The 27,632-nt window shown below is 38.8% G+C and overlaps 1 protein-coding gene across 2 annotated transcripts in view; it reads left to right on the forward strand.

Annotated features, from left to right (window-relative positions):
- The window catches only part of TBC1D4 (TBC1 domain family member 4), a 167,665-nt gene that overhangs the window by 88,039 nt on the left and 51,994 nt on the right, over window positions 1–27,632 (forward strand). For both annotated transcript variants that reach the window (XM_087814297.1, XM_087814296.1), the window contains exons 2-5: window positions 12,020–12,580; window positions 14,567–14,656; window positions 17,748–17,852; window positions 23,848–23,980. In XM_087814297.1, the coding sequence (XP_087670423.1) occupies window positions 12,020–12,580; window positions 14,567–14,656; window positions 17,748–17,852; window positions 23,848–23,980 (889 nt within the window). The remainder of the gene's footprint in view (window positions 1–12,019; window positions 12,581–14,566; window positions 14,657–17,747; window positions 17,853–23,847; window positions 23,981–27,632) is intronic.

Genomic DNA, 27,632 nt, shown 5'->3' on the forward strand with positions numbered 1-27,632 from the left:
ATATTTAGGTAGGTCTATTTGGGGGCTGTCTCTTCTTTTTCACTAATACCACACTGTCTTGATTATTGTAGCTGTCCAGCAAATTGTGAAGTCAGGTAGCGTCAGTCCTCCAACCTGGCTCTTCTTCAGTATTATGTTGGCTATTCTGGGCTGTTTGGCCCTCCATATAAATTTTAGAATCAGTTTGTCAATATCCATAAAATAACATGTTATGGATTTTGATTGGAATTACATTGAATCTGTAGATCAAGTTGGGAAGAATGACATCTGGACAGTATTGAATCTTCCTAACCATGAACATGGACTATCTCTCCATTTACTTAGTTTTTCTTTGATTGTTTTCTTTAGAGTTTTGTAGTTTTCCTCACATAGGTCTTGGGTGTAAATACTTAGATTTATGCCTAAGTATTTTATTTTTGGGGGTGCTAATGTAAATGGTATTGTGCTTTTGATTTCAAATTCCACTTGTTCATTGCTGCCATATAGCTAAGCAATCGACTTTTATGTGTTAACCTTGTATCCTGCAACCTCGCTATAATTGTTTATTAGTTCTAGGAGTTTATTTTGTTGATTCTTTCAGATATTTTACATAGATGATTATGTCAATTATGTCATCTGAGAAGCAATTTTATTCCTTCCTTTCCCATATTTATACCTTTTGTTTTCTTTTCTTGCTCTACTGCATTAGCAAGGATTTCCAAGGATCAGTGGGTACCTGATCCTTGCCTTGTACTTAGAAACTTAGTGGGGAAGCTTTGAGTTTCTCACCATTAAGTATGATAGCTCTAGGTTTTTTGTAGATAACCTTTATCAAGACAAGGAAGTTCCCCTCTATTCCCAGTTTGCTGAGAATTTAAATAATGAATGGGTGTTGGATTTTGTTAAATGTTTTTCTGCATCTATTGATAGGTCATGTGATTTATTTATTTATTTGGTCTGTTAATGTGATGGATTACTTTGATTCCAAGTGTTGAATCAGCCTTGTATACCTGGGATAAATCCCACTTGGCCTTGGTGTATAATTCTTTTTATGCTTTTTTGGATTCAATTTCAAGGATTTTTGTATTTCCTTGATATTTCAAGGATTTTTGTACCTATGTTCATGAGAGATACTGGTCTATAGTTTTTGTCTCTGCTTTTTTCCTCTGAAAGAGATTATAGAGAATTGGTATAATTTCTTTCTTAAATGTTTTATAAAATTTACTAGCAAACCCATGTGGGCCTAGTGCTTTCTGTTTTGGAAGATTATTAATCATTGATTCAATTTCTTTAATAGATATAGGCCTGTTCAGATCATCTGTTTCTTCTTGTGTGAGTTTTGGCAGATTGTATCATTTAAGGAATTGGTCTATTTGATGAAAAGAAGGCATCCAGTTGAATAAACAACTAGTAGGCTGATCTCACATTGAAGTGCTTTATGGTTGTGTAAAAGGCTATGCTGCATTTGAAATTGTCTCATAGTGCCAGCTTGCATAAATAAATAACAACTCTTTAAGGGGTGAGAAAATGGAAGATTTAACTTTCTGGATTACACTTATACAAGAAGTTTGCTTCTCTTGTATTAATGAGTTTGCTTATTTCAACTTTTTTGGTCATATCTGTATTAATACCCACGTGCGATAAAAGAAAAATAGAATTAATTTTCACAAGTGTCACAAATACTTTATAATCAAACTATGTTGTTTTTATTTTGGTAAAATCCAGAACTGTATTATTTATTTATTTTTTTGCCTAAGTATATGCAATCATTTTCCAAAATTTATTTCTTATGTAAATATTACTTATATAGAATAGTTTCCAATCTCACTGTAGTCAGAAAAAGCAGTTTACGTACATGGTTTCAAAATCTCTCTTCTAATTATTGGCTGATTCCTGAGTTTCACCTGACACTAGAGCTCTCAAGTTAAACCTTAGAGTAAAATGCACATTTCCCTATGACGGGGTTGTAGGGGTCCCATTTGATATCATTACAGCACAGAAAGATAGCCTGAGTCTTCTAATGATAAGTTTGCCTCACAATTTGCCTTTGGTTAGCATCGAATCAAATGAAATGTTCATTGTTTAATACTGATTGACCTTTTCCCACATCCGCAGCTGATGATCACGTTTTCTGTCTAACTGAGGAAATTAAAGCAGTCAGAAGACACATTCTCCAAACTCCCACCACCACTTCTTCCTGAATCTGTGCCTTTAGATTCTGCCTTTCCCTTTGAGATGAACTGTCCTTGCAGCAGGTCAGTTCAGACTCTTCCGTTGTGCCCTAGATTCCCACACCTCTTGCCCACTTAAGGGCATTGCCAGCAATTGGACCCTCTTTCTCTAGGCCATCAGTGTCCCTTTCACTATTGAATATTCCCTATTGGAAGCTGTCATTTCTTCCATTTGTAGGAGAACTCTCTTCTGACTCACCTGTACCTCCAGCTACTGCCCTAATAGATTGTCTGTACCTATGATTTTGGATTTCATTCTTGACATTTTCTTTGGAACCTACTCCAGTAAGGCTTGTGCCTTAGGCCCCCATCAACGTTTTCTTGTCAAAATCACCTGTGACCTCATTTTGAAGAGCTATTCCTTCTTGGAAACCTTTCTTGGCTTCAGGATACCCGCTCACCTTCTCCCTGGCTCTTGCTGTATTTTCCTTTGCTCATATCTATAAAGCATGTGCCTCGGGTTGGTTCCTGGAGATATTCCTCTCTCTGCCTAGCGTGCGCGTGCTTGCTCTCTCTCTCTCTCTTTCTCTCTCTCTCCCCCCCCCTCTGTTTTTCTATGCCTGGCTCCTCCTCCCCCTCCTGCTCACTGTGTCTTTTATACTCACTCTCTTGATGAAATCGTCTCATCTCATGGCTTTAAATGTCATCTACATGCTAATACCTTCTAATTTTTCTTTCTTAGTTCTGTTCTCTCCCCTGAGCTCTAGGCACATATTTTCAGCTGCCTATGGTCATCTCCCCTTGGACATATCAGAGCAGAACAGCTTCTCGAAATGAACATGTCCAAAACTAAGCTCCTGCTCTCTTAAGCCCCCCACCCCCTCCACCCATTTTACTGCAGCTTCATTTTTCTAGTTCCTCTGGCCAAAACCCATGAAGTTCATCCATTCATCCTCTTTTCTCTTACATTCCACATTACATACATCAACAAATCATCTTCACTGTGCTTTTAAAATTATATCCAGATGCTTTCAGCTTCTTGCCACTTTTCTTGCTGTTGATCTTGGGCGAGCTACCCTTGTCTCACCCTGGATTCATACAGTAGGCCCCTGCCCCATCACCCTTGCTGTCTAATCACACAGCAGCCAGAGGGACCTTTAAACACAACTTAGCATCCAACCTTGGCTTTCTGTCTCACAAAGAGTAAAAGCGAAAGTCCTTCCAAGGTCCTGCATGATTTGGATACCCATGTCCCCACAGGCTCCTTGAAGTTTCCTGACCATGCCAGGCAATTGTTTGCTTCAAGGCCTTGGTACTTGATGTTCTGTCTGTCTGGAGTGTTCCTCCCCCACATATCGGTATGGCTCACCTCCTTGCTGAACAGAGGTTTCCACTCAAATATTTTATAGAAAGTCCTTTCTCTAAAATTGCAAATCTTCTGCCACCCCCTCCAAATTTTCTGTCCCCTTTCCCTGCATTATTTTTCTCCTTGGTAATTCTTATTATCTAAAATCCTTTATATTTTACTTATTTCGTACCCCATGCTACTAAATTTCATGAAGACAGCGTTTTCTTATTTAGCGGCAGCTTTTCACTTCTTCCATCTGCTTACACAAGCAAATCTGATTGGCTTTTTAAATTTAATTGAACAGTATTGAATGCTTTCCCTGTCCCAGCAGTGTGTCCGCCACATTTGCACACTTAATTTAATTTTCCCAGCTTACCTCTGAAGTAAACACTGTGGTTCCCATTTTGCAGAAGAAAACCAGAGGCTGAGAGGATATGATGTCTTTTCTATAGACAATAATAGATATTGGGATGGGACTTTCAACTTAAGATCTCTAACTGTGTATTATGTCATTTTCTAATATGACACACTGTGGACTAATCCACTTTAAAAAATAATGATTTTTCTTTTGAAAGAGAATTTGAAAAGGACTGTTCTTACCTATTGTTCACCATCTGACTTCTGTCCCCACCTTGTCTTTCTTGTGCTCATGTTTTCCCTGTGGCACTTTGCTCAGCTGCTACTGAGGACATTCTGTTCCCTTAGTCAAACTGCATGATTCTCCACCTTTTTTCTGCGAGTTACTCTTTTATATTTTATATATGACTGCATTTGCAAATTTGAAATGGTTCTAAAGGCATAGATTATATTTTCCAGAGAAGGAATTCTAACAATGTGATCGGTGAGATGGACTGGGAAGGAAGAGCTTAGCTGAACGGTTTAAGGAATTTCTCTGTCTCTGATGCTTGAACTAACTTGGAAGCTACCAAGAAAGCAGCAGTTAGAGGTTTGCTGAGCCAAAAATGAATTTGGAGCAAAGTGACTGAGAGTATCTTAGAATTATAGCCTGGTCTAAGAGGAAACTGTTCTGGCTCAAGCCCAAGACTCTGAAACCAAGCAACTTGGATGCCTGTGGTCTAAGTCGCAGAGATACTCCCGTTTTCTTTGGCCCCAGATAGTCTACTTTCCTGTAACCTAATTATTTTCTGCTTTATTGGTTTAACTTTTGATGTAAATGGTTTGCTTCTACATCTGTAAAACAAGAAAGAGCACCTTTAGTTCAGTGTTGTTTTTTTAATTGATTTCAGAGAGGAAAGGAGAGGGAGGGAGAGATAGGAACATCAACATCAATGATGAGATAGAGTCATTGATCGGCTGCCTCCTGCATGCCCACTGCTGGGGATCGAGCCCCCCACCCGGGCATGTTCACTGACTGGGAACCGAACCTTGATCTCTTGGATCATAGGTTGAAGCTCAACCATTGAGCCACACCAGTGGGCTGCACCTTTAGTTTTAAAATTCTGTGATTTTAAAGTCACGGTATTACTCCAGTCGATTTAGAGTCTAGACCTAGTGAAAATTAGACCTCTTTTTACTGTGTAAAATATCTCTTAAATAATATTTTATATTTTTAACTAAATATAAAGAATTGCTGAAGTACCTTTGGATAAAAGTGAAAATGGTTTAAAAATCATTTTTATTTCTTGTTAAGATTGCCAGGCAGCTTTACCTTAAAAATGAGACTGTGCTTCCAAAGTAACTGGGACTGGAAAAACCTCAGGGGTTTTTAGGTAATGGTTAGTGTTTCCTTAATATGAGCTTTTTCATGATGTGCATATGCCTTCTGATCACTTTCCATTGGCTGAAGATGAAATTATAATATTAAATGACAAAACTGGACTTTTTTCAAAATGCTGAGCTGATCTTAATAGAAAGGAAATCTACTGTCCCTTAAAAGCATGTATTACTTCCAAAGCAAATATATTTCTTTTCCACACTGTCTCTGTTTGATTGAGACTAGTTTAAATTGTTAAGTCTTCCCATTAGGCAGTTTTTCAGTTTACTTGAAATGTTTCCTAGTGTTTCCCTCCATCAAAAAATTTACACCCTTTTCCCTTTTTACCCCCATTTATCTGTATCTTGTTATACTTATTATAATTATTATAAAAAGATGAATAAAGAATCAAGCAGTTAAACTCATATCGATTTTACCCAGTTTTTCTTTGCTTTAAGTATGTTTGTAAGCAGCTTATTCTCACATTCATATTTGTATCCATATTTATTTATTTATTTATTTATTTATTTATTTATTTATTTATAAACATATCTTTATTGATTTCAGAGAGAGGAAAGGAGAGGGGGAGAGAGAGATAGAAACATCAATGATGAGAGAGTCATTGATCGAGCCTGCAACCCGGGCATGTGCCCTGACCGGGAATCAAACCCCGATCTCCTGGATCCTAGGTCGATGCTCAACCGCTGAGCTATGCCCAGCTGGGCTGTATCCATTTTTAAATGTTTGCTGAGGTTCATCTGTTTATCAATGAAGTCTGGGAGGAAAAAGGACATTGTACTAGTGATTCATCTCTGATCTTCATTACTAATGAGTACTGGACACTTGTGATTATTTAAGTAGCATAAGAAAGAATGGTTATCAAATCTAAAATGTTCTTTCTAAGGAAAGCCAAAGCTGCTGCGCTTCACTTCTGAACAATCAGGGTGTTTCCTGATTGCAGAGTCAGGAAATGCTTTACTTTTGAAGCAATAACGGTTACTCCTGGAAGGTTTTATAATTGGCTGCATAGCGATAACATGGACTTCCAACAAATACAATGAAGTTACTGCTGACTTACTTAAAAAGAAAGAGAACTCCTGAGTGCCACAGAAGGCTCATACTGAGGTTTGATTTACTCAGTGCTCTTGGGGAACGGCTTTGAAACGGCTTCCTGAGCGAAGGTATCTTTCCTCAGCGCTTTTAATGGTCTAGATTTTTATCCTGTGTTTGCTTGAGTCTTTAAACATTATTGTGTTGTAGTTGTAGTTGTAGAATTTGTTTCTTAAGTCAGGCAAAGTGTCATTTTTACAACACCACTGGATTGCTTGGAGTATGATAAATAATTATAATAATTAATGAGAAACAACAGCATGACATTCAGGGATCTACTGGGAAATTTCTTTTAATCTAGAGTGAGGAATTGCTTTAATGTCTGAATTTTTGATAGCTGAATCTAAATTCTTTTTGTGAGATTACCGAAGTGTAATGACAAAATACTAGTTAAAGGTGGCACTGTGCTTTTTCTAGATAATCATGAGGCATTTGAAAAAAGCCCTGTTCATTTTATTGTTTGTTGAATTGATTGTGTATTAATGGAAATGAATAATTTCAATGACTTACAATATTTCTGGCTTAATAGTAGACATCATTTTCCATTTCCTTTTAATGCATATTATCTTGCTCCTATAGTGACAGTGATACAAAAAGAAACCCACAGAAATTTGCATCTAGATGAAATTTTATTGACTATGTACCCCCCCCCCCACCGTTTACTGGAGAGGAAACTCCAGGCAAAAATTGCTAACTGAACTGGGAATAGAATTTAAACCTCTCAATCTCTAGTTTGGTAGAGTTTTTTGGTCATTATTATTGTCTTATATTAAAGATTATGGGCTGCCACAGAATAAAACCCTTCCCTTGAGCTGGCATTAAGTCCTCATCGAGCTCTGGGATGTGGGCAGACTGAGCAGTGGCGAGTGTGAGTAACCGGAGTGAGCAGCAGGAGGAGTGTGTGCGCAGTGAGCAGCTGGAGGTGCCCCATAGCTTCGGGCGACATTCCTGACACACGCATTCGCTTCCTGGTTGGGGTGACCCCGAGCAGAGTGGAAAGCCATGGCTCTCCATTTGGGGGGCTGCCAGATCTCTTGAGTTATCAACAGGAATTAATAAGCCTGTCTCACTCCCAGAGAACTTTCATCAGGGTTCCAGGTAGTTGTCGCTACTACTTACATGCCTGTGTACATACCATTTGCCCAGTTTCTTGTGAGCACAGACCACTTTTCCAGTGGTCGTATGGAAGAGCTCTCAGTAAGACTCAGAATTCCTGCAACTCATTCTTTCACTTAAGAGCTTATGGTATAATGGTCTAGAAAAACAGGAGATGTTGAAAGATTCCGTGCATACAGGAAGTTAATTTATACACGTAATGTCAGTTAACACTGTCCTATGGGAGAATACTGTTTCCCCAAATATCATTTGTATGTACAAGTACTAGCTAGAGATTTTCTTTCTGTCCTGACTGCTCTTTAAAATAAATGCCTCAATAGAAGGTTTTCATACTTCTTTGATAACTCATTTCCCCACTGTGGATATTTTACTGTTTTTATCAGTATGACCTTTCTGGTGTGGGCTCTGAGTGTGTAGACAGGGGCTGTACAATGTTAACTTGTATGTGTGTCATCCACATGACAAGCAAAACCAGAGCTGAATGTTGTTAGATCAGTCTGGCAGTTAGAGTCTGCATGCAGCCAAGGTCACTGAAAGCTGGGGTTAGTTATGACCTGAGAAAGTGTATTATAGGCAACTAGAATTTGTGTTTTACTGTGTAGTTAACAACTTAAATGACTGGAAAGTTAAATGACTCAGTTCAGTCCAGATGCCGAGCTTTGCTTGTATAAATAAGCTGGGTCATTAACTGTATTACATTTAAGTGCTGAGTCTTTACCTGTGATCACAGGGAGGTGTCCTGTAAGACTATAGAAATTCAGCCACTGATCAGTCCTTCATGTAAGAACTCCCAGTATAACGAAAGAGAAAAAGTACAAACAAGTGATACAGAGTGAGTGACACACTAAGGTCGAACTGATTTTATTTGCAGTCTCAATGGTGGAATACAATATAACTTTAACACTGCACCAAAATAATTTAAATATTTGTAACAAGATAAAAATTCTTTAGGTTCAAAAAAATCTTACCAGTAATATTTCTTTTATAGAAACATGTCTGGAAATTTAGAAGCACTGGGTTGCAAAATCAGATGAAAAGTATTTAATAAAAATATGGTTTTTGAGGAAGAAGGAATCATTCTATCTTAGGGTTTTACCCAATGAACTAGAATCATCTCACCTTTGGCAAGATTTAATGTCAGTTGGCTCACTCTCCATAACTTTGAACCCTGTCAGGTACTAAAGTAAAAAGAAAATGTCAGGGAGCTAAGGCTGCTGGTCATGCATTAGAACAAAACATCTGGCTGTTTCCCTGAGCCATGTCAAATGTTCAGGGTGAGTCACTGAAACTATAGCATTTGGACTTTATTCTTTCATAGGAAATACTCATAACAGGCAGCTGAAATTGTTGTGATTTTTAAATTGTGAATTCTCTGGCAATATATCCCAAATAATTCCACGAGAGAGAAGAAATTCTGGATTTAGAATTGGTGCTAGAAGATTTGAAGATGTACCATAGATGGCTGAATGTGAAGCAGCCCTGAAGATAAGATGATCTCCTCTTTTTCCAAAAATAAAAATGACCCAGTTTTTTTCACTAGTACACAAATTAAGGATCTAATATGTAGCAGGAATTATTACAGGCTTTGGAGATACAACAAGGAAAAAATGAAGGGAGGGAGGGAGGGAGGAAGGGAAGGACGGACGGACGGACGGACGGAGGGAGGAAAAAGAGACAGAAATCACCCCCCTCTTAGACCTTACATTTTAGGAAATAAATTATACAAAACGTTAAAGGTGGTAAGTGCTATGGAGAGTTATAAAGGAGGAAAAAAATCCAGGAAAATGCTGGCTGTGTCAGTGTGTGTGTGTTTGAGTGGGGGGTAGGTGCCGCCTCACAAGGTGATATCAGAGCATGGATTTAAATGAGGTGAGGGTGTGAGATTTTTGCAGTTATCTGGGGGAGGAGCATGGAGTTTAGAGACCTTGAGAGAGGACTGTGCCTGGCAAGTTCCAGGGATAGCTAGGAGCCGAGTGAAGCAGAGTGAGTAAGAGGGAGTGTTATATAGGAGTAAGGTCAGAGATAATGAGGTGGGGATGGAAAAATGAAAATCCAGAATGACTCTCTAAAGGTCATTTGGAGGATGTGTAGCCACAGTGCACACTAAATCTATATGTATGCCATATGCAGATAGCAAGGGCCATGTAGGACATTGCAAGGATCTTGTCTTTTACCCTTAATGAAATGGGGAGCTTGGAGGATTTGCAGGAGAGTCACATGACAAGTTTAAAAAGATCCTTTTGATGTTTGAGAATAGATTGAAGGGGGCAAGAAACACCAGTTAAAAGGTTATTTCAGTAAACCAGGTGAGAGATGATGAGTAGTATTCCATTGTGTGAATGGACTACATTTTGTTTATCCACTCACTTTTTTCATCAGTATTATTAAGACATAACTTACATGTAATTTGTATTAGTTTAAGGTGTACAACATAATTATTTGATACATGGATACATTGTGAAATAATTACCACAATAAGTCTAGTTAACATCCAACACCTACATCAGCGATTTTCAACCTTAATCCGCAAAGTTTTTAAAACATGCAATACCTGACTATTTAGTCAGGGGCACTGACCTCTTTTCCCTTAGATTGTCAAATAAAAAAATTACAGCAGCCAACACAACAATAGCCCTTCTGTGTGAATGCCCTGTCTTGAACCATCAGTATATAGGTCATATAATAGAGTTACATCTTATTGGTCATGTTGCATAATAAGGTTGCATCTGACTGGTTAATTCTTGGTACCAGAAATCCTTATATACAAATATAGGCACCTGATTTTTTTAAAAGTCACTTTGGAGCAAAAATGGTAGGGAATTACTATTATTATTATTTTGGGTAAATTAAGCAAATTTATACCTACTTTTTGTCAGATCAGGAAAAAATAGAATATATATTTTGGTGTGCCACAGAATTTTAGTAATTAGTTTTTGTGTGCCATGAGATGAAAAAGGTTGAAAATAGCTGCCTTACATAGCTACAATTTTCCTTATGATGAAAACTTTTAAGATCTCCTCTCTTAGCAACTTTCAAATATACAATATAGTATTATTACCTATAGTTACCATGCTGTACATTACATCCCCAGAACTTACTGATCTTATAACTGGAAGTTTGTACCTTTGACCACCTTCACCCATTTCTCCCACTGTTGGCTTCTCACAATCACCAATTTGTTCTGTTTCTATGAACCTGTTTTTGTTTTTGTTTTTTTAATTCCACATATAAGTGAGAGCATACAGTTTTTGTCTTTCTTTGTCTGGCTTACTTTACTTAGCAAAATGCCCTCAAGGTTCATCCATGTTGTCCCAAGTGGCATGATTTCCTTCTTTTTTATGTGTGTGTATGTCACATTTTCTTTATCCATTTATCTGTCGATGGACACTTTGGTTGTTTCCATGTCTTGGGTTTGTGAATGATGTTGCAGTGAACATAGGGGTGCAGATATCTTTTCAAGATAGTGATTGTTTCATTTGCATATGTACCCAGAAGTAGAATTACTGGGTCATATGATAGTTCTATTTTTACTATTTTGGGAACCTCCATACTGTTTTCCATAGGGGTTGCACCAATTTACATTCCCACCAACAGCGCACAAGAGTTCCCTTTTTTGCATGTCCTCACCAGCACTTGTTATTGCTTGTCTTTTTGATGATATCATTCTAACCGGTGTGAGGTGATGTCTCATTGTGGTTTTGATTTGCATTTCCCTGATGATTAGGGAGTGTTCATGTGTTGATGTGTATTTGGGTTGTTTACAGTTTGGGGGTATTTTGACTAAGGCTTCTGTGAATATTCATGTAGAAGCTTTTGTGTGGATTATGTTCTCAGGGCTTTTGGCTAAATCTCAGCAGTGGAATGGCTGGGTCCTGAGTGAAGTCTGTGCTTCCCTCCTAAGAAACTGCTGAACAGTTTTCTAAAGTGGTTGTGCCATTGTTCGTTTCTGAATACAGCGAATGAAGGTTCCAGTTGCTCCACATCCCAGTGGGCTCTTGGTCTTTTCCATGTTAGCCACTCTTATAGGTGTGTAATCTCTTACTGTGGTTTTAATTTGAGTCTTTCCTGATGGCTAATGCTGATAAAGGGTGTCTGGATTTCAATCTATCCATCTGTAAAGTTATTTTATCGTCATTGTTGAAACTTTGGTTCCTTCAGCTGAGGCTCCTAATTACTTTTTATTTATTTATTTACTCATGTACTTTTCAGTCATTACACTTGTTTTAAATGTATTTTTTCCCCTTGATTTTAACTTTTGACCCCTTAAACCAACTTTTAAAAGTACTCAAAGGATATACTATGATTTATTAAAGGTTAATAGTGGCCTATATCATTCTGTTTTTGGGAAATGAATACGTGTACAATGGGAGTGTATAATATTGATATCATTAAATGTCAGCCTTGCTTTTAAGTCATTTATGTCGGATAGTGTAATATTTGTTTTATCTTATGTAGGGTCGGTTACTTTGTGTTTTATCATTTAGTAGGGGAGTGCATTCAAGTGTGATAACAACAGGTCTAGGTAAACATGCATCATCTCTAACGAGTCGGCGGAAATGAGTATTTTACATTATTTTTTAGGTCCCTGACGTTATCGGCAGCATAAGGCAGCTGTCCAAAGCCGCCATGAAAGAGGATGCCAAGCCCAGCAAAGACAGTGAGGATGCCTTCTACAACTCGCAGAAGTTCGAAGTCCTGTACTGCGGCAAGGTGACCGTGACCCACAAGAAGGCCCCGTCCAGCCTCATCGACGACTGCATCGAGAAGTTCAGCCTGCACGAGCGGCAGCGCCTGCGGGGACAGGGCGAGCCGGGCCTGTGCGACGCCGAGGGGCCCGGCGCCCCGTCGGACGTTCTGCTGGAGGAGGGCGACGGCCTCTCCGACGCGCCCCCCGCCGGACCGGCGGCCGCCAGCCAGCCTGCGCCGGCCGCCGCTCGGGCCTGTTTCCCTGAGCGGATCCTGGAGGACTCGGGCTTCGATGAACAGCAGGAGTTCCGGTCTCGGTGCAGCAGCGTCACGGGAGTGCTGCAAAGGAAAGTCCACGAGAACAGCCAGAAACCACTGCCGCGAAGGCGACACGCCAGCGCGCCCAGCCACGTGCAGCCCTCGGACTCGGAGAAGAACAGGACCATGCTGTTCCAGGTGCCGCCCGGCGGGCCGCGCGGCGCCGGCCCTCCCCCCGCCTGGTCCCGCGAGAATCCAGCCTGCCGTTCTCGCGGCCTGGGAAGCGGAAGAGGCCCGCGGAGGGAGGGCGGAGCGAAGGCGGGGAGGGCGGAGCGAAGGCGGGGGGCGGAGCGAAGGCGTGGAGGGCGGAGCGAAGGCGGGGGGCGGAGCGAAGGCGGGGGGCGGAGCGAAGGCGGGGGGCGGAGCGAAGGGGGGGCGGAGCGGCGGGCGTGGGCTGTGCGGTGCCGGGATGAGGGAGCAGGGCAGAGAGTCGTAAGAAAGGAGCATGCTGGGAAATTAGTGGCAGGAGTAGGGACAAGAAGCTTACTCTTAATATCTCCGACAGTCTGCCGTAGGGGCATTCTTAAATGAATGGTGCTGGTTTTTAAATAGCTGCAGAAAGCCATGTTGTTTATGGGGGTCCACGGTCACCTTGGGTCAGGACTCCCTTATTTCATGTGGGACCCTGAAGGGGCGGTTATCTCTTCACACTTTTTTATTTTATTTTAATCCTCACCTTTGAGGATATGTTTATTGATTTTAGGGGAAGAGGAAGGGGGAGAGAAACATGGATCGGCTGCCTCCTGGTGAACCGCGGCCGAGGCATGTGCCCTGAAAAGGACTCGAACCCACAACCTTTCGGTGTACAGGTCACCGCTCCAACCACTGAGCCACCTGGCCAGGGCCGAAGGCCTCGTGCTACAGAGGCTTTAAAGATGTGAATCTGGAGAGTGTGATTAGGTATAGAGGAGAGAAAAAGTTTCCTAGAGAGAGAAAAAAGCCCCGAGGCTCATTGGTTTATTTTCAGATGAGATTACACACAAAAGAGAAAGTTAAAGAAACACCACAGGCCTGGTGATTTACTGGATCAGGGATTAAAATAATTCGGTGCAAGCTATGTTTATTACAGGTGTGAAAGATAATGTCTTAATCACAAAACGTTTTTGAAGTTGTGCAGGGTATAGAAAATAAGTTCCACGTAAAAGAGCACAATTTGTTACAAAGCCCTGTAGAAGTTCTTTTTATTTTTTTATTTGTTAAATATATCTTTATTGATTTCAGAGAGAGGAAAGGAGAGGGAGAGAGGGATAGAAACATCAATGATGAGAGAGTCATTGATCAAGCCCGCAACCAGGCATGTGCCCTGACCGGGAATCGAACCCTAATCGCCTAGGATTTTAGGTCAACGCTCAACCGGTGAGCCACGCCCGGCTGGGCTAGAAGTTCTTTAATCCTGAGTTTGTAAGATTAGAGTTTATTTAAAAAAAAAAAAAGAGTGGCTGTCCTTTTATCCTGTTGTAAAGAACCCAGGAAAAGGAAATTCCACAGCATAACTCGGTAAACAATCCCTGTGTGTAATACTTGCTTTCTTGGAAGTTCACGAGTTCTTTAGTTTTGTTGTTCCTCTTATTATTATTGCTCTAGGCATATTATTAAAGTGTCTCTTGTCTTGCCTTTGGTGATATGTTAACTGTTTCCCCTCTTCTTTGGGCTATAGGATTTATTCTTAGCTAGCCACAGCCCATGACATTAATTTTTCTGAATAGTTGTGTATTTAAAAATTTTTAATTAACTACTCAAATAGTATATCTCTTTGTTGACCATTTGGAAGAAAGTATGATTATAAATTAATAATTAAATAATTTGTATTTTTATAAGTCACAAAGTAAAGAAAGGTTGCTTTTTTTTTTGAAGAGACAATCACTTTTAATCTGAAAAAGAATGGTTTCTTGTATCTTCCAAATGAAGACCATTATTTTTATGATTTTTAGACAAAGGAAAAAGTATTCTGAGGCAGCTGATATTTGGAGTTGAAATAGTGGTTGGATTGGATGATGAGGCACATGTGAATATGTATATCTGGATATAGCATTTGAATCTATTATATTAGTTGAATATTTAATCGAAAAGTAAGATGTTAGGTTGTTCAGTGTTGAAATTAACTGCAATATTTTTATTTTTAAGGTTGGGCGATTTGAGATTAACCTTATCAGTCCAGACACTAAATCAGTTGTGCTTGAAAAGAATTTTAAAGATATCTCTTCTTGTTCCCAGGTATGTATTGAAGTAGATTATAGCTTGGAGGAAACCAACTAAATCTTGTTTCTAAATTAACCACTAAGTAACTGGACTTAAACATCTTCAAATTGGGCTATTTTTTTTTAATTTAAACTTTTTAAATGAATATGTCTTAAACTGAGAGTGTTCATGTGTTTTTGTCTGTGTCGGTAACAAAAGCCTGTCCAGGTTCCTCAGTATCGTAATAGTTTGTTCTCATTTTCATCAACCCTTTCTCTTCGTAGTGTCACTTCATGAAATTCCTTCCACTGATGGAATTTTTGTGGTGATGAATTCTTTTAAAAAATACCTTCACAGATAACTTTCGTCCAAATCTTGGGCAGTGGGACTTGTGGGTATTACTGAGTCATGCTTGCTCTTTACACCATAGTAGGCAGGAAAAGGAGAACCAGCACTTTCCATTTCTATACATGTAAATGCTAAGTTTTGAAAATAAAGTTTTGGTATATTTTTGTTCTTTTGTTTATTTTTAATTCACAAACTGTATATTTGAAAGTTTTTAAATAATTGATACAGCTAAATGTGTACAGGGTTATATTTGGCACAAACTAGTGTCCTGAGTACCACCCTGATAATTTAGAATATCTATCCAAAAGTTAGAACTACCTAAATATACTGTAAACATAGGGAAAAAATTTGAAGATGTTGGAGTAGAGGGAGTATCTAAATCTAAATATGGGCTGGTTAAAATGCAAGGATGCCTCTAAGGAGGTCACTGGAATTCAGGAGGATTAACTTCTTTTCCTAGCAAGGTGACTTAGATGTACCTACAGGGACCTGATCTTGCCAAGATCTCTTCCTATATTTTAATGTTGAAAATCAAGACTATCTTTTTAAAAAGCTTTTTTTTTTTGAAGTTAGTATTACTATAGGTATGATATTCAGACATTTTCCCTTTGAAAATGACAGGTTTTTGTATATCTTGTTAATTATGCACCTCAGCCTCAGCTAATGCTGTTTAATTTTGTTCTATTATACGGAGACATAAAATTATGTTATAAAGGTAAAAATTTTCTACTCTGATAACAGAGAGACAGCATCTCTCTACAAGAAGAATATATTGCAAATTTCTAAATTTGTACTTAAAGGACAAAAAATTGTGTAGAAAGATTATCCACTTATTGAGCATTCTCATAATTATCTGTTTGCTAGGAGTCCCTGCAAGACCCTAAGCTCTGCGAGGGCAGGTGTCTTATTCTGTGGTGTCTTACTCTGTAGAACATCACAATAAGATGCTATGAGACATCTTAACACTTAGGTATTCAGTAAATGTTGAGTGGATATTTCTATATCTAGGGCCTTGTGCCAAGTACTGGGGAGAGAGTGGTGTACAAACCAGTGTAGTTACTGCCCCCCAAAGCCTGAAGAATCATCCTAACAAGTGCCTCTCACCCCCACAGTCCCCTGGCCTTTCAGTAAGAAAACTGGGAATGCTCATTAAATACCAAAGGAAAAGAAATAGATAAAGGAAAAAAGCAAAACAAAATACCAGCCAAACCAAATATGTAAAACTGGCAGTTCAAATGTGATTTTATTTTTTTTCAAGTAACCTTTCTATTCTGACATTCTCATCCAGAAAATGAATTAAACAAAAATATGACAGAACTTTGTGGACAGGCCTTTGAATGGAATAATTGTCAGGTTAACCTCTGCTCCTCACTGAGAGACTCTGCTTTTATTACTTTCACAGAATTGAACTGATGTAATGTGGCCACATTCAGGAATAGGCGTGCTTTTTAACACATGCACACCGACTAATGTTTTGTTCTTCAGAATCTGCAGGACTGTGTCCCTGGCAAGCCTGGGGAGTAAGAGAGTAGTTTTCTTTACTGGAAACAGTGCTACTGCATGAAGACTTGGTGATCTAATCAGGGCCTATGAATTCTTCCCATTTAGTACTAAGCTAGTAAAAGACATTCTTTAATCTCTAACGAGTTATACCAGGGGGAGCTGACTTTCACCTCATGAATGGTAACCTCACTCCTCACTACTGACTTTTTTCTTTTTATCAGAGTGGATTTCCTTTTTCCATATCTATTGGATAGCTTGAGTTTATTATTACAAGAATAGTCGTTACCATTTATCAACCTTGTCCCAGGAACTGTGATAGATATTTCTCAGCTCCGAATCACAAAAATTTTTTGCAATAGGTGCCATTACTACTCTTTTATAATGAGAAATGGAGGCTCAGAGGTGATTACTAGCAGCCCAACACAATGTCTCTTACCTAATAGAAGGTTGAACTAAGATTGAAACTCAAATCTGTTTGACTCCATTCCCCCCCCCCACACACACACCCACACTTTTTTTTCTCATTGGGATTTAGGCTGACTGCCAGAGAACTTTAAATTTTTGCCTACCTGGCTTTTCATAGCGCTATGCTTGCTATTAAAATAACAAGGTACTATCTACTAATTGGTATGTATGTATTCAGGCTGAGATTTACAAATGATTCAGAACTTTTAAGTAAGGGTAGCTGAGGTTATTTGGCCTGCATTCAGGAAATACAGTGATTTATGAATTTGGATAACTGACATCTGCAATAATTTCTTTAATGTATTGTCTTCTAGCAGGTGTGGCTCCTTAATGTCTGTAAATAGACAAATATTCTTGTATTTTTAATGCACACTTTAGGGAATTGCATGCCATTTAATTAGAGCATTGTTAGATGTAGTTTTTCTGATTATTAGCCTCATGGAAACAGGGCTTATAATGAATCACCAGATGGCTTATTCTAAGAAGATCAATACATTGAAAACTCGATTACCTGCAAACACTGAGTAGCAGTTTTATTATGAGAAACAGTGGATCATGCCATCATATTTTTCCTCCTGTGACCCTGAGTAAACACAGCATTTATCTGAAATTTTAAAAAATGAGTTTTTGGTTTCACCCTTTATTTTATGTACCAGAAGGCCACCATATAAATTTGTTATGACATTATGTCCCCCATCACAGCTCTGTAGGGAGTTTGGTAGAAGTGTGGAAGCATAGAACTGATATCGATTTCCATAGTGTTGATTAAAAGGACATATTCCCATGAACACCCACTTCTTTCCCCCCCCAGGGAATAAAGCATGTCGATCACTTTGGCTTCATCTGTCGGGAGTCACCGGAGCCTGGGCTGAGCCAGTATATCTGTTACGTGTTCCAGTGTGCCAGTGAATCTCTGGTAAGTGGTGGCCAGACTCCCGCTAATGGGAGATGTGTCTTTTACGACCCAAGCCTCACAGAACAGCCATCAGTGGAAAAAAGACAGGATACCTAGAAATAGATTTCTGCTCTTTAAAACAGCACAACAATAGGAAAAACAAAAATTGTCATGGTAATTTTGAAGCCAAGATACTTTCTTGAGTTTAGCAAATCTAGTCTTTACCAGGAGTATTTTTAAAAGGTAGGAAAAGACTAATAATAGAAGAGCTGTTACTTTTTTCATTGCTCATGTAAGAAGATAAGGAGAGCCACTGACCTCTTATTCTCTTAATTGCTGTAACATTCAGAATATATGATGCTTTAGAGAATGATTTTGTTTTATTTCATTAGCCCTGTCCATTTTTAAAACACTTCATTCTTTTTTTAAAAAAATTATCTTTTTGTTGAAAGTATTACAGATGTCCCCTTTCCTTCCACTTGACTTCCCCCCCCCACCCCCCCAGGCCTTCACCATACTATGAAAACACTACATTCTTTCTTTTAGCCTTCATTTTCTTTCTTTGGACTTTGAAAGCCAATTCATATCTTCAGTGCCCCCCACCCTTTTATGGGGGCTGTTGGAGTTTGAGAAGAAATATGTAAGGCAAACTTGGAAATACATCTGAGTGAATAAAAATTTTTTGATATTGTCCCCTACAATTTCTTATTTATTCTTCCACTTGTGTTATCTTTCCTAATCATTTTAACACAAACATGCGGATATATCACCATAATTTGAACATAGATATTTTCTTAGGCATATAATAATCCACAAACATTTCTTCCACACACCACTGAGACATACTCAAAGAAGCCAGGCGCTCCTCTTCGTTTCCTCTGTGCACGATTCCTGTGCAGCTCTTGCCTTCCACAGTCTCAGTGTGGAGACTGAGTTTGGGAATAAGGAAGATGTGGAAGTGAATTGATACAAAGACACTTTCTGACTAATGTCTTCTCGCTCTCAGCCTTTTCCTCTAGGGATTGTAGCATTCTCACCACTAACAGTTTCTTACTCGAGAGAGATCCATTTAAGTTTTCTTCTCACTCTAGGTGATTAACCACATCTGTGAAAAATCCAAATATCCAGGTGACCACTCTGTAATAGTTCAGGACTAGAGAGAGAAATTTGAGGATTGTTGCTATGTAGATGACAGGTGAAGGCGGGGGAGTGGGTGAGCACCCCTGGGGAAGCAGGAGAGAGAAAGCCAAAGAGAACCAATGAACAACACTGGAAGTTGCCAGCTAAGGAAGCCATAGGTAGAATGATAATGTGGGATAATCTGCCACCACTCCTCACCAGCCCCTGCTCAGCTCGCCCCTCTCACTACTTCCCTTCTCCAGCCCTCTCTCCACCTAAGACCGATTCTTCCACCATGTTCTGGATCCTTTACTTTCCTCCTTTGCCCAAACTTGCCATATATCCCATATTTTATTTTGGCAGCTCCATTTATCCAACTTCCCAGTGTAGAAACCACAATGCATTCTCCTTCACCTTCTGTATCCACTGTTCACCAAATTCTGTTAAGATGGAAACGACCCTTATGTCCATCTCGCCTCCCTTTTCTCTCCGTTTGCTGCCTGACTCTGGGCATTTGTCTGCTTCCACTATTGCATTTGTGTCCTAACTAGTCCCCCTGCCACTGGCTTAATCCGTCCTCTATCCACTTTCTGTATTTTGCTATAGTTTTCTTGCTCACATTTCCCCATCCAAAACCAGTTTATACCTCCTTGGTGAGGGACAACAATCTCGATGGTCGAGCACGGCAGGAGGGCCTGCTTCGTTCTCCTTCAGTCCCCACCGGAAGGCCTCACCTTTCATGACGGTGCCCTCTCACATGCTGTGCCGTCCCCTGAGCGGTTCTCTAGGCCAGACCTCGGAGGCTGGTGTGACGACCGGTGTGATGTCGCCTTTATTTGGTTGGCTGTTGAATCAGCAAATGGTTTGTGTGGGCGACAAACCACACAAAGGATTAAAGTGAGTGGTTGGGGCTCACACAAGAGTAGCTGAAGTTCAGAGGTCACTGTTGGCTCCTCACACAGAGGGAGGAGTCTGCAGTGTCTGAAGGCCAGAGCCAGGGCTCTGTGCTTTTATACTGTCCGGTGGGAAGGAGACCATGTGGGCCTCAAGAGTCCGCCCTGCCACTAATCAAGGAGACGGTGCTGTGCCTTAGTTATGTTTTTCTATTCTCTTTCCTACTGCTTCAGTGGACTAAATGTGAAGCATGCCTGCCCTTGCTCTGCTGTGACCCGAGTCCACTTCCTCTTTTCTACCATGTACTTTCTAGGACCCAGCTTAAATATCACATTCTAGTGAAGCCTTTTCTGACACCCTTTCTCAGGAATTGGCTTTCACTGCTCTGTCGTCAGGGCTCTTGCTACACCTTGTTCATAGGTCGCTAACAGTTCCTGCAAATCGCCACACTCATCTACTTGTTCACAACTTTCCACTAGATTGTGAATCCCACAGGGTTGGGACCATTCGTATTCTTGTCACATCTCCCTGATATTTCTAGGGTATCAGGTGCTTGTGATTAGTATTTTGAGTGATCAAGTGTATTACTCCTAATTTCGAGCAATCCCCTTCTGGGTGCTGGTTCATCTCGGATTGCTGGATAATATGCAGTAAAAGGAAGACTCTGTAAAACTTTCTTATTTCCATCCTCTTTAAAAGTTTTGTTTTGCCTGTAGTTTTAGTATTTTTGTTTTACCCTCATGCATGTAGAATGAGTTTTGGAAACGGATTCAGAGTAGAAAGTCTGGGAACGTGCTGCATTTTTCCACCCTAACAAGCTCTGTGACTAAGGCAACAGACTAAACTGGCTGAGAATGTCTTCCTGTTACATTGAAGCTGGACTAGACTCCGTTTTGGCACCGTTATTCTTAAAACAGGCCCATGCTAGAATCTTTGACACCCTGTTTACTCTAATTTTATCAAAAGTCATCTTAACTGAATAGTGAGACATCAGAACTGCAGGCTAAAGGAAAAATGTAAATTTCCTGCCTAATAGAGGACGGCTCAAGCAGCTGACATGCGGAACAAAACAGTCAATTAAATATTATAGGTCTAAGCAGTGTTATGATTGATGTGGGTTGGCAGTTGTGTAAGACAAGTAACTATTGCAAAACCACACATGCTGACTTCTATGAGTACAAAGAATATACAACTTGCTCTTTTTTCTTCTTCTTCTTTGTAGCAATTGCTGTGAATTGATAAGTAGTATAGTGTTCTGATGGGCCCTGGATGGTCATACTGGAAGTTTAGATGCTTAGTACCCGTCCCTCCCTCCTTTCCTTCCTCCCCTCTTTCCTGCCCGCCTGCCTGCCTGCTTGCCTGCCTTCTTTTGTAAAATAGCTGTAGGTAGGCAGGTTAATTTTGTTTAACCAATCCTTGAGATTTATAGAAAATATCATTTCTGTTTTCTCCAAAATTGATTTAAAAGGTGTGAAAAAATGGAAGTTACTACTACTTACAGATAGGGAAACAGTAAAACTCCACAGATGCAGACAATAACAAAAAGTATAACCAGGGAAAGTTTAACAACAACAACAAAAAAGACCCTGACTACCAAGACTCAGGTTAAAATTTTTCTGGAGAATTAGACTTGATAATCTTTTGAAGTTCTTACATATTCTATGATTCTTAGATTTTTCTAAAATGCTATAAAATACCTAAGTTGGTGTATAAATGTTTATGAGCATTATTTTTATTATGGATTTTTACCTAAATATCATAAATTGGCTTTCTTTGTCCCATCTTGTACTTTTCACTGGAAATTTCCTTTACTTTTTTTTTTTTTTTTTTTAAATCCTCACATGCTCAGAGAGAGGAACAGAAAGAGAGAGAAGCATCAATCGTTTGCCTTCTGCACCTGCCTCGACCAGGGATCAAACCCAAAACCCAGGCATGTGCCCTGCCCGGGAACTGAACCAGCAAACACTCTGTGCACAGGACGATGCTCATCCACCTGAGCCACTCTGGCTGGGCCAGTTTCTTTACTTTTAACCTTTTAACACAGCCTATGAGTTTTTATTGTATCTAAACAAAAACAAGTTATTCATATTACACTAATTTGAACTTATAGTTGCTCTGATCCCGTGATAGAACTTATAAGCCATATGGGGGGAAAAAGGGTGGATTTAAAAAAATAAAACATTTAAAATTTAGAAGTCAAATAAAGTTTTTAGTAATGTCTACGGCTGGAAGAAATTGGTAACCACATTTCAGACAATGTTAAAATGGCCTTTCATTTCATCTAAAAATAGACAAGAAAACATGAAAGCTTAGTATTTCCATTGGAGGCCTTTTACAAGGCAATATTACTAAATAAGAAATAATAAACCTATATGAAAGCTAAGCCCTTAAATAAACGAGAAACAAGAAAACAGAAATAAATAAACATTTGCATAAGTAATTGAAATTGCTTTGGAGTATATAACAGGTCAAACGAGATCAAAATGTGAAGGCATTAAATATGTAGGGCTTCCATTTTCAAGAACTGGCAATCTTTATTTTTCATCACAGTGTAAAAAAACAGATTTTATGAATAATTCATTTTAATTCATGGAGTGATATAAAGTTATTCATAAGCCTTTTATTTATTTTTAAAATTTTATTTTTATTTTTTTAAATATATCTTCATTGATTTCAGAGAGAGGAAAGGAGAGGGAGAGAGATAGAAACATCAATGATGAGAGTCATTGATCGAGCTCACAACCCGGGCATGTGCCCTGACCAGGAATCGAACCCCGATCGCCCAGATCCTAGGTTGATACTCAACTGCTGAGCCACGCCTGGCTGGGCTTCATAAGCCTTTTAAACAGTTGATAACCTAGTAAAGCAACTGAATAGTGACTGGCTACTTCATGTTCGAGCTATTCTTTTAGTAATATTAGAAGAATAAAGTTTCTTTTTAGTCTAGGTTCCACATACACTCAAATGCAGAAGTAGATTAAATCCTTTACATATTAGATTATTCTTCAACTAGGCCATAGGGGAAGGGGGAGAAGAGTCTTAAAAAAAAACACCCAGCAGTTTACAAGCATGGTGAATGGTTTGAATATCAAAGGTAGTTTTGATGGACCCCCTAGTGCTCCCCAGCTCTCCATGCAGAGCTTAGACTTTGACACAGTTCTGCAGTGCATGGGAAAACCATGCCTTACATCCACGATGTTCATATCCCAGAGAAGGCCATGTGGCCTGAAGTTGGTTTAACAATGCTGAGGATGAGCTGGTAGTTGACTTGAAGAAATAACCAGGAAACTGGAATGCTAGATTTGAACTTACTTGAGTTATTGGAAGAGCAAGGAAGAAAGTAGCTGGCAGTTTTCAAGCTGCTGGCCCAGTGGTGAGATCAGCTATTAGACAACACAATATCAGAACTTCTTATTGTTAACAATCAGAAGCAAAGTGATAATAAATTAGAAGCCACAGAGAAAAGATGAGCAGACTTCATAGACTTCCCTGGCATTATTTAAATGGAACTAATTTCTCCACAGAAGCTTGCTTGAATATATTTTATTTGTTTTTACACTAAAAATGGTCCAGGAGGCTAAAGTAAATAGGTGATACCCTAAAGTAAATAGGTGATATTCCTATTAAGTGAATAGGAAACCTATTTTGTTGTCCATTATATATTGCTGCTAAAACTTCTAAAACGATCTTTGAGTAACTACTTAAACAGAGACCTGATTGACTATCAAACTGCCTGTGCTAGTATAACATTGAGTGGGATTCGAAAATAACATTCAATAACAGATCAATAAAATGGTCTTATTTTATCCAGCTTTCAATTATTTGTATAATTAAAGGTCTAACTTGAAGACAAAATTTTCTAAGAGGTCTGTAGTCATCCAAGTTCCATTATTTATTATTCAGTCAGCATCAATGAAGTCTCACATTGCTGTTGGGATTGTAATGTGTTACCATGAACATGAACACAGACGTTTACAGACCTGAGTTTTGTTTCTTCCTGTAGGTGGATGAGGTAATGCTGACACTGAAACAGGCTTTCAGTACTGCGGCCGCCCTGCAGAGTGCCAAGACCCAGGTCAAGCTGTGCGAGGCCTGCCCCATGCACTCTTTGCATAAGCTCTGTGAAAGGATTGAAGGTACAGTATAACTTGGCCTTTGCAAAAGAGGAGTTGGCTTTGGCACTTGGGAAGTGAGAAAGTTGCTACTGTCATTGAAAGGTTCTTTGTTTCAAGGTAAAACAAGGGCCCAAAGAAGCATTTCTCACATCGAAGCAAATTTGTGTTGTCAGTCTCTCCTAGGTGCTTGATTCCCCCCTCCCTTTCTTTCTCTCTCTTTTTTATTTTTAACTTTTTTTTTCTGAAGGCAGACTCAAGGAAGGAACTTGTATTTCCCACAGTTCTTAAGACTGTGCTATGTACACTGTGGGAACTGACCAAATATTTGTTAAATGAATGGAGTGGCAAAACCATCTCAGAATGTCGACTGTTAAAGTCTTTCCTTTTTCAAACACTTTCACTTGATGATGTATGCCTTTTCCCTAAATGTTTAAGACTGGAACGAAACTTGTGTGGCTTTGAGGGACATTTAAACATGACGGAGAAAATAAATGTGATATCATAAAGCAGGTTTAAAAAAAAAAAGTGTTCTGAGGAGTGGGAGGGGCATGAGGGAAGAGGAGACTCTGTGTAACTCACCTTCCCTTTCTTCTTGGTATCTCTTACAAGCAAAAAAGTTTGAAAAATACAGCACTAGGAAAAAAAAACAATTTAATAAACACTTGGTAAGCATCCCCTATGCACCAGGCACCGTGCTAGGCACTGGGGGTTCAGAAGTGTTTGGGGTGAGGACTGTGCCTTCAGAAAGCTTGCAGACTAGAGTAGAGGACAGGCATGTGAGCCAGGAAATGCAATTCAGCATGCTAGATGCTATGATAGATGGGGAGAACAAAGCAGAGCATGGTCTGGCCATTGTAAATGCAGATTGTGGTTTCTCTTCAGTAAGCGGCAGAATCATAGGCACATGGCAGAATTGATGGTGAGTGTTTATTGAATATTCATTCAGCTGTGTGATCAAGGACTATTTAAATGTAATATTCAGATTTTAAATTTTGTAATTATAATTTTATGGACATAAAATGTACATTAAGATGCACATTATTTTCAAACATATAATCAACAAATGTTGGATCAATTTGCTATCCAAAGAGAGTAAGGTTCCTTTTACTTATTCTACTGAATTTCATTGTAAATGGATCAAATTCCTCAATGTGTAAACAAACAAAATATTAAAATCATTAAAAGAAAATAAGAATATTATGTCCTTAAACAAAGAAGCCTTTATTAAGACACAAAAATGCAAAAACTATTAAAAGAAGACATTGACAGATTTGACCTTATAAAACTAAAAATTTTTATACAACAACTGCTTACTTGGAAGTTAAATGAGAATTGACAAATGAGGAAATAGCAGGTTGATATTCAGAATTTGTAAGAACTCTTATTATCTATAAGAAAAAGATAAAACCACCAGTAGGAAATTATGCAAATCATATTAAAAAAACACTCATGAAAAGGATATTAGAAGGTCCAATAATAAAAATGAAGAGATGCTCAATCATACAACATGTCAGAGACATGAAAATGAAAACAAGATACTCATCAGATTAACTGTTGGTGAAATTGTAGGGATATTAATACATTTATGTGATACTGATGGAAGTACGAATTAGCATAGCTATTTTAGGGGACAATTAATAGAAGCTCACTAACCTAAAATTGCATGCACCCTGTTAACCAGCAGTTCCATATCTTAAGAGAAATTCATATAGATTCAGAAGGTGACATTTTTATTTTCAAGGTTGTATTATTTGTAAACAATGGAACAATGAATAGGAATGAATTTTAACTGTTTATCAACTTGGATACATCTTAAAATTACATTATTTAGTGAAAAAATAATTTGCTGAATAACACCTATATTTTGATGCTATATCTGGAAAAATACATAAAATGATACCCTATGTTTCTTAAACATTTTTTTTTTTTAATTTGGTCTACTTTTAGACTTACATAGAAGTTGCAGTATGCTTTCAAATAGTCCTTCCCCACCCACTCCCATTGTTAACATCGTCTATAGCCCAGTGCAATGATCAGAACAGGATATTGACATTGGTACAATAATATTATCCAAACTAAACACCTCATTTGATCTTCACCATTTTTTTCATTCATGTCATTTCTTCTTGTTCCAGGATTTGAATCAGGGTCCTACATTGCATGTATTTGTTATTTCACCCTGGTCACCTTCAGTCTGCAACTCTTCCGCAGTCTTTCCTTGTCTTTTTATGATCCTTGATATTACCAGTATTGCTCAGTTATTTTGCTGAATGTCTCTCAGCTTGGCCTGTCTTGATGTCTTCTCACATTTGAACTGAGATTCCTCCTTCCCGGCCAGAGCCCACTGATTCTATAAAAGCCAAATTTAGCTCTATTTATAATGTTCTAATATTTTTAAAATGTAGAACTTATATTACTTGGGTAAAAAAATATAAAGCAAATATAAAGCAAATAACTGGCAGCAAATATGTCCAGTGTTAATAGAATAATGATTAGTAATAGTTTCCCCTTTGTATTTTTAGTATTCAAACCTTTCACTATAAAAATAAGTTATGTCTATATAGACAAAGCTCGATAGACAGTAAAGAAGCAACTCTGTATTCCTCTTTTTAAAAATTATACTGTAGTGCATTTAAAAATATATTTTCTATTACAAAAAAAAAATTTTAAGCCTTCATACAAGTAGACAGTCGGTCAGAAGCTGGCTCTAACACGATAGGGGAGCTATCTATAGGGCTGGACCTCAGTTTGGTGGCACCTGAATTGTGGCACCTATAGTTTTAAAGAGAAAGCATTCAAATTATGAATCCAGAATGAGCAAGGCCCCTCCCAGAATTTTGAAGGAACTCTAAAAACTTAACCTTCCCTAGCTGCAAAGTATGCATGTACCTGAAGGGAGCAAAGGAAGGGCCCATGCTGACCAGAGAAAGATTCATGCAGGTGATTTTCCAAAGGCCTCAGATAATACCTTCTGTTATGATTTTTTTGCCCCTCCCTTTGACATCAGGCAAAGAGAGCGTAAGACAGGGCAGTGCTGTCATAATAACAATAAAAGTAATAATAGGAGTTATTATGTCTAGATACTATTGTGTTTTGCATATATTAGTCCATTTAATCCACATAGAAACCCCAAAACATTGGTACTGTTTTTAATCTGCATTTTACCCATGGGGAAACTGAGCACTGAGACACATAGTATGTGATAACAACCACACCCACAGTACTTGGAAGGGGCAGAACCAGGATTTGAACTTGTTCAATCTGTTTCCAGAGCAGCCTGACGCCTTCTCTCTGGGGGACTCTGAGAAGGCAGGATCTTCAGGGCCAACCTGCCTTGAAGCCTGGGCCTCTCTCTGTTTCCCAGAGAGTCATTTTCATCTAAGTAAGATAGCAGCATGAATTCTAAACTTGTCTTATGCTTAGGCACAAAGTGTAAAGCTGGAAAAGACCACATTTAGATTCAACACAAATTCTTAGGAATAGAAATTTAGTGAGGAAGGTATTTGAAAGTAGTGTGTAAATATTATTTCACATCACTTACTGAGGATTACAGTGTCCTGTCAGTCCATTTGGCTGCATTAATGAGTTCTATTTTCATTGGGAAAAAGAAAAGAAAGGTAAGCATGCTGATGGGAGCTGGTGAGCATGCTAATCGTCTGTGCCTAGGTCAAGT

The sequence above is a fragment of the Miniopterus natalensis genome, chromosome 2 (assembly GCF_054644295.1).
Source record: "Miniopterus natalensis isolate mMinNat1 chromosome 2, mMinNat1.hap1, whole genome shotgun sequence".
Lineage (NCBI taxonomy): Eukaryota > Metazoa > Chordata > Mammalia > Chiroptera > Miniopteridae > Miniopterus > Miniopterus natalensis.